This window comes from Phyllostomus discolor, chromosome 14, assembly GCF_004126475.2.
Source record: "Phyllostomus discolor isolate MPI-MPIP mPhyDis1 chromosome 14, mPhyDis1.pri.v3, whole genome shotgun sequence".
NCBI classification, from domain to species: domain Eukaryota; kingdom Metazoa; phylum Chordata; class Mammalia; order Chiroptera; family Phyllostomidae; genus Phyllostomus; species Phyllostomus discolor.
Genome location: NC_040916.2, coordinates 21922322 through 21935147, shown reverse-complemented (window position 1 = coordinate 21935147; position 12826 = coordinate 21922322). Strand labels below are relative to the sequence as shown.

General features: G+C 47.0%; 1 protein-coding gene across 1 annotated transcript in view; it reads right to left on the bottom strand.

The window, feature by feature from the left end:
• SLC9C2 (solute carrier family 9 member C2 (putative)) overlaps positions 1–7318 on the bottom strand; it is a 47726-nt gene extending 40408 nt beyond the window's left edge. The window contains exons 1-4 of the mRNA XM_036015902.1: positions 7037–7318; positions 5124–5224; positions 3460–3588; positions 814–979 (exon numbers count right to left, since the gene is read on the bottom strand). Coding sequence (XP_035871795.1) covers positions 814–979; positions 3460–3588; positions 5124–5224; positions 7037–7172 — 532 coding nt within the window. The 5' untranslated portion in view covers positions 7173–7318. The remainder of the gene's footprint in view (positions 1–813; positions 980–3459; positions 3589–5123; positions 5225–7036) is intronic.
• Positions 7319–12826: the final 5508 nt, after the last annotated feature.

The window sequence follows — 12826 nt, the reverse complement described above, 5'->3', positions numbered from 1 at the left end:
TAGAGAAAGAGAAGAGGACAGGCCCAGACTCACTGAGTGTCCGGAATATCAGCATCACAGGTGTCTTACAACCTCCTCTGTTTCCACAACTACAGGGACAAGTGGGAATAAAAATTGGACTGTCACTTGCTGGAGGGCTTGGAGGTGTCCTGCTCCGATCACAAGCCAGTATCTTTCCGAAAAAATATATAACCAACACCTGAAAATTGGTTAGGGACATATTTCCGAGTCAAAACCAGAAACCAGAACATCTGTTTCGTGTTTGTACTGCTGAGTCAAGAAAACATGACGAAGGAAAGGAATCTCAGAGTGAGCGCATCTCCTCCCAAATCAGAGGAGTAGCACAGCACCCCCCACCCTCCAGACCCTCTGGGGAACAAGCTTGCATTGAATAACGTGTTCCTTTCAGCCAAGTACAACCGCCTGCCCAAGGCTAGCTCATTCGACATGGAGTTCCAACAAGAGGGAGCGAGGCCCTGAAAGAGTTTCCATGGGGCAAAAAGCACAGTCTCTAACCTTAGAGCTTAGAACTCAGTGGAATGGAATACGAAAGCTACTTTTCCTCACGTCCTAGAGAGGCTACATTTCCTCCTTGGAATAAATCCCCGGAGATGATAATTGGTGTGCTTTACCCCAAATCCTGAGTGGCCTTGTTTGCACTGCATCCTTCCAGCCAGCCAGGGCTCCATCTCCAAGAAAAGCAGCCCGTGCATCTGCTCGGCTGGGGGCCCAATTTGCGCCAGAAAAATATAACCCAAGGCAGATGACTTATTCTCCCATCTGCAAGGTGAGGGAGAAATACGTCCGACGTACCGATGGTTTTCAGTGACCTCACGGAATGGATGGGGTCCGTGATGCCGATGGTCATGCTGAAGAGCAGGCAACACTGCAGGTCCCAGGACTCCTTGTTGAGTTTCATAGCCACGATGCCAGTGATGATGAACGTCGTAGAGAAGCTGATTATTCCCATCAGTAAGACCTGCGAAGCCAAATCATCGTGCAGTGTTAGATCTACCATCTAAAGACGGCACGGCTGCATGTCCTCACGTAGCCATCAGATCCCAGGGATACGCATTTTCTGCAATTCCTCTGGGAGATCACTGCCAAAGGTATTCTAGTTTACCTGCCTCAAAGAGACCATCCCTTCCAAACAAATGGGATTCTACTTTCTGGTGAAAAGACCAATGCCCCACTTCCTGGCTGCTCTTCCAGCTTACTAGTTCTCGACATTAAAATGGCGTTCTTAAAACGAAATGCAAATTTCCCCTGCTTCTGCACAAAAGATTTCCTGCTTTCCTCGGTGCCTCCGTCCACAGGCCTCCAGGGGGAAAGAGATAAAACAAAGGGCAAAAAGCACTTATTACTGCCTGGGTCCCCTGATTAAAGACATTCTGGGAGAAAGCTTATTCAGCAAAAGTTGTATAGTACCTTTCACCGGCCACGCTTTTCTCATGCTGGAAAATGTGGTGTTTTACAGTAGGCCTGCTACCACACCAAACAAAAGACAGTAAATTTCTGTTAGTGAGGGGAAAGGAGAGAATGCATCTCAGATAGGCAAGTGGCAGGGCCTGCCTCAGAAATGGAAATAGAATGTAAAGCTTTGAAACAAGTAGGACGGATGGAAAGAATAAAGAAAAGTGAACCAACTTGACCGAGAAGGGAAAAAGCATGAGAAAAAGCAAAGGAAAACCATGGTAAATACAGCCCTGGCTGGCATAGCTCAGTGGATTGAGCGCAGGCTGTGAACCAAAGTGTCACAGGTTCAATTCCCAGCCAGGGCACATGCCTGGGTTGCAGGCCATGACCCCCAACAACCACACACTGATGTTTCTCTCTCTTTCTCCCTCCCTTCCCTCTCTGAAAATAAATAAATAAAATCTTTAAAAAATTATCTTTAAAAAAAATCTAAGGACACTAACATTAATATTATTAAAAAATAAAAAAATTTAAAAACCATGGTAAATACAAAGTACAAAAACTACATGAGAGAAATAAATGCAAATCTGTTTTCTTTGATTTTAAAACTTAACCTTTAATTTGCAAATGATAACATTTATTCTTTGGGGGTGCGGTTATCTAAATTCCCACTAATGCATACAGTCATTTAGCCATGACCACAGTTGGAACCAAAGCGGATCCATCTGCTTTGGGGCAGATCCTAAAGACTGTCCATGCCGCCCCTCTGTGGTCAATTTCTTCCCTCAGCCCCAGTCCCCCCCATCAATGATCTGTTCTCCAAACCTGCCATTTTGCCTCTGCCGGGAGGCAGGTGTGGGAATGGAATTATACAACACGCAGCCTTTGAGTCTGGCATTCTTTCCCTTAGCACAACACTTCAGAAGTTCTCCTATGCTATTCCTACAAGTACTCCGTTCCTTTTTTGTTGCTGAGTAATATTCCATCGCTGTATCCAACTTCGTCATTAGCAAAACAACCTACTGAGCAAATTTAGACCCCTGCACTCAACAATTAGGGAACATACATTTTTCTAAAGCAAACACAGAATATTTTTGAAAACTGATCACATACTAGGCCACAGAGCAAATTTTCACAAAACACAAGGTTTGGCATATAAGGCACATCCTCTGGCCACACTGAGAGGAGAGAAATGATTTTAAAAAAAAAAGCCATACTTGGAAAAACTTCAAAACAATTTCTAAACGATTAATAAGGCAAAGAGAAAAGTACAATAAAATGCAGATACGTTTGGGATGGTGATAAAAACACAAATAACCACCCTGGCTGGCGTAGCTCAGTAGATTGAGTGCGGGCTGCGAACCAGGCATTGCAGGTTCAATTCCCAGTCAGGGCACATGCCTGGGTTGCAGACCACGGCCCCCAGCAACCGCACATTGATCTCTCTCTCTCTCTCTCTCTCTCTCTCTCCCCCTTCCCTCTCTAAAAATAAATAAATAAAATCTTTAAAAAAAAACAAAAAAACACAAACAACCAAAACATGTGGGATTACACTAAAGTAGTTATAGGACAATTTAAAACCTTCAATGTACAAAACACACACACAAAAAGATAAAAATTTTCTTTGAAAGGAAAGATAAAACAGTCTGGCAAACATGGTTAAGAAAAATGGAGAGAAAGCACAAAGAAAACCACCTTAGCAACAGAAACTGCTCTCTACAGACACCCAGAGATGAAGTCAGCTATGGAATCAGAATCCAGGTTCGGCCCTTTGCCGGCCTGGTCTGTGCCGTCTGCACTGAGGTTGGCTTGCAGGTAAAATGGAGGTGACATTTACTCTGTGCCAGGTCACAGCGACCACTCAGCAAACATTCACGCCCCTCCCTCCCCTCAACTCCCTGTCAGGACGGTTCTGCAGGGTAAGGAGAGACAAACAACCAGCACCCGGTGTTTGTGAGTTGCTGCCCTTCTTTATCCTCCATCATCCTCTCTGCCAGCGCGAACAAAAACGGACCGTAGTTTGTTTTAAAACATGTTGTTTACCTGCCAGAGCATATTCTTGAGGATGTAAAAGTCCACATCCAAGGCAGCCAGAAATATAATTAGAGGAGCGATGTAACAATAGAGCGAAAAACTCGGTGTTCGTAGAAGAGGGTAGATAATTTGGAACACCTAAAGTAACAAAAGCACATAAGAAATTAGTCTGCTGCCATCTTGAAGCATTTGCGATTGGGTTTGTGGTATGCCCGTTAATATAAATTTTAGAATAACCCAATTTGCAATGTGTGACAAGGTATGAGAGATCATCTACAAGGCCAGTCCTGGGGGGCCTGAGGGGGCTTCTTGATCTAGCTGTCCGGGCGAGTTCCATGCGGTCCCCGACTGGGAGGGCTTGGGCCCCATGAACACTGCTTGGGACAAGTAGTCGGTGTTCGCCGGAGTGTCACCCCACGTTGGCCGTCTCCGAGGCGATCTTAGGTGGCTCGCAGATAAGTCTTTTTCAGTTGTTACATATTTATTCTAATTTACATTAAGAGGGGGGAAAAGCCTTGCACAGGTACTTACAATTTTATAGACATTTGCTTAGGATTTTAAAATCTTTCAACGAGTCAGATACAGAAAAATAATATGTAGATAATAGTACAGATTTCGAATAGATAACACAGCAACAATGACTGAACTACCACAAATATGCCCTCCTAAAAGGTTTTCGGCCCAATTCATAGTTTAATCTTCATCAGTTAACTTCTATGTGCCTCAGTCTCCTCGTCTGTAAAATGGGAACAGAGTGACCATTTCCATTGGGTGATCGTGAGGATGAATAAATGAACTCAAGACTTAATAACAAATTAATAAATTAACAAATACAAAACACTTAAAAGGGAGCCTGGCACACAGTAAATACCCGGATGATATTATCTAGCAGTGGGGGTAGAAGCATCGTCTCTGTGTTTCAAAAATAAAAGAACGGAGACAAATTGTTATTGATCGCACTGCTACACATTAGAAATCAAGAGTTAATAAGCTCATAACTTAATGAAATTTTTCTGCTCTCTACATTATATATGACATGTATCATATATATCTCTGCTCTGCTCTATTATGCAACATTGGAAGCCGATAGAAGAGGGCGGCCATAATGCATCATGACCGTAACTTCTGCCTTTGTCGCTCGAGTCTGCACAGGTGTTGAAGGCAGTAGCACGGAAGAAGCCGGTGCAGGCCCAGGGAAGGAAACCAGGGCAAGGCTCCCAAGGAAGGTGATGAAGAGCCCAAGAATGCCACCAAATTGTCCTCCCTTCCAAGTGGGTGCTTCTTCTCCGGCATCTCTCATCTAGGTTTCCTTTACCGAATGGTTGTCCACTTTCAAAAATTTCACTACCAAGCCCTGGCTGGCGTAGCTCAGTGGATTGAGCGCAGGCTGCAAACCCAAGTGTCGCAGGTTCGATTCCCAGCCAGGGCACATGCCTGGGTTGCAGGCTATAACCCCCAGCAACCGCACATGGATGTTTCTCTCTCTCTATCTCCCTCCCTTCCCTCTCTAAAAATAAATAAAATCTTTAAAAAAAAATTTCACTACCAGATGAATATTTTCAGCAGCTGCTCACATTAAAAAAAAATCCACACACTCAGGGCTGCCTGGCAGTGCGCCTCGTTTGGGGTGTTCGCTCTTTCACTGATCCCCTAACTTGTGGTGCATACGTTACCGCGGAGGAGTTGTAGGCCAGCTGCCCCACCGCAAACCCGGTTATGGAAAGGAGTGCCAAGACAGCGACTTCAGAATTCTTTAAAAAGGCCCTCAAAAATCCTAAAAGAAATAAAGGCATGTGTTATTTAGACAGACGGAGCAGTTCAAAACAATTCCATATCCTCTCTCTCCATTTAATTTTAAACGTACTCTGAGAGTTATTATGAATAAATAATTAACAGAAAATAAAAACTTCCTCTGAGTGTCGTCTCATTACCAATACTACCTCTTAAGTGTAGGACCCACACACAGAGGCACCTCTCAGAGGTAAATCTGGAGAATACTGAAATTCCCAAAACCTCCCCTTTGCCCACCCATGTCACTCACCTATGGCTCTACTGATGAGAAATTATGAAAAGCCAAACTTCATATCTACATAGTACACTTTCTATTAATAACTACTCATCCCAAACTATAGAAACACATATCGGACAGTTTTCCTGAAAGCCAGAAATATTTTTAACCGAGCTCTACCCACAGTGAAAACTGCCTTCACCAGACAAGTCATCAAAGACACTTGTTCATTTTCTGTGCGTGTGCCTCTTCTCACCTTGAAACCATCTGCTCTAAGATTCGGTTCCTCCAGAAGGTATGTAGGGACCATAATCCAACTAATTTATGCCTCGGGCAAGATTCATTGGCATCCCAGACTCTGCACTGAGTGACATCCAGCCAAATCAGTAAGTATTTATGGAATAGTTCTTGTTCGTAAGGCCAAAGGAAGTGTTTCTCAAACGATTTCTGCAATGCCCTTTACTGCTGGACCACTTGTCTCCATGGAATCATCAAAGATCTAGAACTAGTAAAGCTCATGGTCACCAGCACTCAGAGTACCAACAGGCACCAAGGTCGTTTGTATTATAAAGACCCCCGAGAAAGCAATTTCACTCCCTGATACAATGAGTGGAACTCAAGTTTTGTAATGCACGGTTGCTTCATTGTCTGTTTCTTTACAGACTTCCTAATCCAGGAAAGGATGTTAAAGCAGCTGACATTTTTCCCAAGTAAAAATTTTTAAAGTGGACCAGAAACTTCTCTAATCACTAGTATTGAATTGTGGGATTGAGCACCTGCATTTGGAATGTTTTTATCAGCATGAATAGCATTCACCACTCCCACTGAATTCTTCACCATTGTTTAAGAGGCCCTTCCTGCCCTGGCTGGCATTGCTCAGCGGATTGAGCATGGGCTGCGAATCAAAGGGTCGCCGGTTTGATTCCCAGTCTAGGTAGGGCACATGCCCGGGTTGCAGGCCAGGTCCCCGTGAAAGGCAACCACACATTGATGTTTCTCTCCCTCTCTCTTTCTCCCTCCCTTCCTGTCTCTAAAAGTAAATAAATAAAACCTTGATTGTGAGGCCTGTCCTAATTTCTCAACAGGGGTCAGAGTGGGTAGTTTATCTTCCCATAACACAGCAGACGAAGCTGGTGACTCCAACCACGCAAACTGTGATCCCGTGTCTAGGTTCTGCTCGCTCCCGTGGCCTCCCCTCACCCAGCCACTTTGCTCAGGTTAGGCCTGGCTGGCAGCCAAACAGTGTGAGGCTCTCCCTCCTCCACGGAGACCGTGGACCGTGCCTTTGCGGTGTGCTGCCCACATTGCATCGGAATGATGTGTTTGCCCGCTGTCCCCACAAAACGACTCCTGGAGGTGAAGGACTGTCTCATTCTCCTGTGCCGACCACGCTGCTGTGCTCAGCCAATGTCAGAGTCAGGGAACAGAGGGTGGGTGCTGCTTATAATTAAATGGAGCTAGTCTGACAGCACTTACTCATGCCTGTGACTTCACTGGGCACTTCTCTGAATGTGGTTGGGATTACTGGTCAGGGCGCCAAGGGCAGAGGAAAGGCGAGATTGAAAAGCTCCCACCTACCTCCCAGAACAATGGTGGTACAGGCGAGCATCGCAAAGTGCCCTGGAGCCACCAGGTATTCCGCCGACCTTCCACAGAGTAAATCGGGTCTGATGCTTTCCCTTTGCCCCCAGAAAGTAGAGTTTACTTTTGACATTGCTTTTTTCAGGCCTTCCTGGAGAATTCAGAAGTGAGTTGTCACCGACACTTTCACAGCTGCAGACTGACCTGGGAGAATGTGCACAAAGGAGAAACTGAGACCTGCTGGGACCCAACGCAGACACGCTCCTTCCGTCTAAGACTGTGCCACATGCAGAGGGGAGCGCGTGTCTTTCCACGGAGCACACATGGACACCTCCCGTTCCAGCTCCTGCCCCGGGAACATTTTGCAGGAAACAGGCAGCAGCGTCGGTGCGTCTCCGACCGCTACGTGCACGTGGCGGAGGGCCTTGTGTGGCACCGCCCTTGCCACTGTGTGATGTGGTGATGGGTCTGCCTTCCCCTCCGCACAGTGAGTTCCGCAAGGGCCACGGCTGAATACCCACTTCTCTTCAGGCTGGGCGCTCCCTAAATAGCTGATGAACTGAACTCTTTAAGGGGGAACTTTTTCTCCATGGGTACAAATCGTTCCGGACATCCCTGCTACTACGGCAATCCTATGTCCCCTTTTCCTCTCTGGGACCCCTCCAAAACCAAAATGGCAAAGGGGGACCAAGGTCCAAGTTGAGCCACACCAGTTAGGTGGGGAAGGAAAAGAGGGGTATAGATAAAGAGAGGGGTTTGGATGACCTGAAAAAAAGGGAAGAACTAAAGATGAGGTTTGATCATATGGTGTTTTTGAGGGAATCAGAAAAAGTTCCCTTTCCCAACAACCGGGCACATGGCCCGGCACATGCACAACAGACCGGATTTCAGCCTCAACACCGCCACGCACTGGCGCCCTTGCGAAGGACACAGCCTGCCCAGTGGTGCTGAGGACCCCTTCTGTCTGAGGTTTCCTTGCATCTAGTCTTAACCTAAAAGTTCCTAGAGGCTCTTGAAGTATCCCCAATAAGATTTAGAGTTCATTTTTGGTTCTGTTCTGCACCTCTTTGGTCTACAAGCCACAGTGATTGTGGGGGAAGCAGGAGGTGGGGCAGAAAAGAGATTCAAAATGCCACGTCTTCAGATCGCTTCACCTGTCTTCAGGTCCTTGTCATCTACCTGCTTGTCACTACAGCCTCACTCTCAGGTCAAGCTCTTCTCCAAACCACCAAGACCAGCGGTGTCTGCTTCCAAGGCTCAGCGGCTCCCAAACTGAAACCCAGATGAAGGCTGTAGAAAAACACAAAGAACAAAGGTCACTCAGCCCTGCGTCTGTTTGCCAGGCTCAGTGCGGCCAACTGATACCACACTGAAAGCTGTGTCCATCCATGCCTACGTCCTATTGGTTTCTTCCTGACTCACTTTCATTCTGATTGGCTGCATACATCACCCCACCACCAATCCAGAAGCAGCTAAGTGACCCAGTTCCAGGGCAGCTTGTTTCCTTACTGCTCAAGCTGTGCCATACCCACAACGGTCCTAACTGATTTTCTTTGCCTGACATAACAGCTGAAATGGTCACTGACCATGCAGATGGAACCTCCTCCCAAATTTTTAAAATATAGACTCTTTTTCTTTTTTTAAAAAATATTTTTTTAGACTAGCTTTTTATTTTTTTTATTAGGTTTTATTTATTTATTTATTTTTTAGAGAGGGGAGGGAGGGAGATAGAGAGAGAGAGAAACATCAATGTGCGGTTGCTTGGGGTTATGGCCTGCAACCCAGGAATGTACCCTGGCTGGGAATCGAACCTGGGACACTTCCGTTCCCAGCCCATGCTCAATCCACTGAGCTACGCCAGCCAGGGCTAATATAGACTCTTTTTCAACCCTAACTCCCTTCAACATTATCTTATCTGCTCTCTGACTTTATCACTGATCCTTTCCATTTTCTTTCTCTACCGATCCCTTTTCAGTGGGAATTTCTCACCCCCATGTCCTTCCTTGACTCCTGTTTTCCATTGGTTTTTAGTCCTTAATTTGAAGAAACAATATCACCCCCTCTTCATCCGGAGAGCAAATGCATCCCAAATTCTGTGATGCCTCATTTAGGTATTTTTGCCTCCACCCTGATCACTAAAAACAAATACAGTAAGAATTTAAACCAATGAACATGACTGATCAAGTTTTAGTCTCCTTTCCAGGATGCTGTCTGAGACGATGAAATTGTGCTCTCTCGTCCCTAAGCCACACTCGTCATATGCTCTGTGAGGCACCAGCTTATGTAGCTCAAAGGTCTTCCCGGATGGCCTCACCATCCCACCTGACATTTCATCTCGTCTCAGAAGCCATCTCTTAGTTTGAGAACTTTCTGCTGTCTGGAAAGGCAAGGAATGAGAAATGGTTCCTTTCCAAACCCACCAAGTACCGGCTTCTTGATATTTCTTGGAAGCTTTACCTGAAAACTGGACTGTTCCTCCTCACTTCCCCTCTCTCCTCTCCCATTTAGAGCTTGATAGCACTTGATCACTGTGTGGAAGTCCTCTTGGGGTCACTGAGTTCACTCTTATAAACACAGTGGGGCCAAACTTACCTTCATCGCATAGCAAGGGCCCCTTTTCTCCAGCTTCTAACAGCATTTTTCCTTTCTCTCCTATAGGCTCCCACAAATGGCCTCCTAGAGACCCCGAAAGACTCTGCTAACAATCTACTGATGGCCCCGAGGGCTCTCAGCAACACTCTCCGCCGGGTCCTCCTGGTTTCCGCCTCCCTCCCCATCCTGAAAAGGCAAGGCCACATATTTTAGGGTTTGCTGCGAACTTCTCACTTCAGGCTCCCAAATGTCGTTGCATATTGCTGTGTAACTAACAGACACAAACCCGGTAGCTTCGAACAACAGCAATCATTTATCCGGCCCAAACCTGCTGTTTTGCAGGGCCCCTCTGAGAAGGCTTGTCTCTGCTCCATGCGGCGTCAGCTTCCGTGGCTCGATGGGAGGCCCCACTTCCAAGACGGCCCATCCAGCTGCTGGCAGGTTGGGGAATGACCACTGGCTGGAGCTCCGCCAGGGCTCCGGGCTGGGGCCTCCCTTCCCATCCGCACGGCCCCCTCACAGGCTGGCTTCCAGGAGCCAGCATCGCGGGAGAACCGGGCAGAAACTCCATCACCTCTTACCGCCGTCTATGATCCGTGGAAACCGCATAGTCCTGCTTCCACAGGAGCCCAGACCTGCCCAGATTCCGGAGGAGAGAACAGAGACCTGCCTCTCTGTGTGAGGCGAGCCAGGGCCACACCCCAGGAGGAGCGTGCGGGGTAAGAGATGTGGTCACCATGAAAAATACAACCTGTCACACAGCCAATCGAACACCAGGGTGGACTGCCAGACCTTCACAAGCTGGGGTGTCGTGTTAACCCGAACAGCCGTCTGCCTGCGTTGGCCACGTCTAGGGCAGGAGTTCTCAAAGGCTGGACCATGGGCCGGTTGTGACTCACGACAAAAGTCCCACCATACACGACCAGGTGAAAACATATAACAGTCTAAGCAAAATTTATTTTAGCCAACTTACAGGGGAGAGCCTCACACCGGGACACATCGTCCCTCCTTTCCCGGTGTTACAATAAAATGCCTTTTACTAAATGAGAGTGACAGCGGTCAGTAGGTGTTTTCCTAATGATGTCCCCTCAAGCTCCCCCCTTTATTTTTTCACATCTTTCCAACCAATGAAATACAAATGTCTACGATGCCACTGTAACACCACGGAAGTTAAAACACTGAATTTAGCCTCTGCTTGACCAACTCTCAAGTAATGTACTTGAACTTATACTATGCACTTAAAATAGTAATTACTCTGTAAGTGTTCACACAACTTCCTGTTTAACAGCTCAAATTCAAAATATATGGGATTTTAACTGACCTCTGCATATATCTATAATTCAATGCAGCAATAGGTCAGAAGCAGTATATGCCTTAAAACAGGCTGGAGGTATAGATCGATGGATACATGTGTGTATTCAGACCCTCCCACCAACGGAATTCTTGAAGGGAGAACTGGTAATCCCCAGGTTCAGATGCTTCAACAGGAACACAGCTTCCAAGGCGAAGGTCAGAGAAGAAACAAGACACACAGTCATGGCACAGGGTGTGTGTGTGGCTCGTCTGCTGGGGGGGAATGGGAGTGGAGTGGGGCGCTGGCACGAGCAGGATACACAGAATAGGGTCCAGGAGTCATTTTTATAAGGTGAACAAGCTCTGTAAGTTAATGGAGTCCAGTGAGGTCTGTGAATAAGGCAGCACCCAAAGAGAATTCATTCGACTATCATTTACTAACTCATTTATCTACTGGCCCTCTGGTATGCAGATAAGCAAGACAAAGTCCCTACCCGCAAAAAGCTCACAAGTCACATGGGTATACAGACAGGAGAAAAATGACACAGAACACGGGACGAGGCCATCAGCACCATGGTGCCCCCAGGAGGGGGAGCCCTTCTCCCTGACGTGAGACAGAGAGAAGGTCGTGCAGGGGAGCGCCCCGGCTACTTCGCCAAGGTCAGGACTGACTTTTCCCCAGCTTTGCTGAGGTAGAATCAACACATAAAACCATAAGACAGGACTGACTTTTGAGAAGTCGAGCCGGAGGCAAGGTGAAGAAGAGGAGGTGGTGTCTTAGCTGTTCGGGCTGCTGTAGAAAAATAAGATAAACCAGGTACTGTATAAGCAAAAATCGTTTATTTCTTACAGTTCTGGAGGTGAGGGAAGTCCAAGGTCATGGTGCTGGTAGACTCGGTGTCTGCTGAGAGCCTGCTTCCTGGACAGCTGTCTTCTGTTTGTCACCCCACGCGGTGCAAGGGGCAAGGGAGCTACCTGGGGCCTTTTTTCCAAATCCTCACCTAAGGATATGTTACTGTTCCTCTCTGAGAGGAAGGGAGAGAGAGCAACATCGATGTGAGAGACGCCAATCAGCTGCCTCTTGTACATGCCCGGACCATGGATCGAACCCACTGCCCGGACCCAGATTCAAACCCACAACCTTTTGGTGTACAGGGACAACACTCTAACCAACTGAGCCACCTGGCCAGGGCTAGGGCCTCCTTTGTAAGAACCTAAACCCATGCATATGGGCTCCACCCTCATGACCCACTCACCTTCCAAAGCCCCCACCTCCTCGTACTATCGCGCTGGGCGTTACATTTTAACATGTAAATCTGGGGGAACACAAAAATACTCCGACCACAGCAGCTGGTGAAAGAGTTAGAAAAGCAGTTTGTAAGAAGGTAATGGAACCATCAGAACATAAAGGTGCCCATATGAAGAACTTCAAGAAGTCAGCACTAGCAAATGAGTCAAAAGCTCCACAAAGTTTGCAAGTAATGCCTAAAAGGTAAACGAGGGAGGGAGAGGCGGAGTTTGAAGCAGGTGTCTCCACGAGGGCCTCTGTCTCTCCGAGCACTCTGAAGTGAGACTCGGAATCCTTCCTAATCACCAAGACCACCTGCCTAGAAAGTAACTGCATATCAAGGTCAAGGCTCAGAAAATGTAGAATTGGAGTACAAACGACAAAAATGGCACCTGGCCTTTCCCCACACGGTTTAAGTGCTTGGAGGTAATGGACTTCTCCGACCCACAGCGGTACGAGAAGGCAGCAGACACCGATCTCCCCCGGACCACTCCCCAGACACCCGCGGGGTCTGTGGTAGAGGTGGGTGGGAGTCACCACCCTGTTCTTTTGCTTACAGCAACTGAATTGCTCATACATAAAAAAAAACTCAAAACTTTAAAATTTGTAAGACA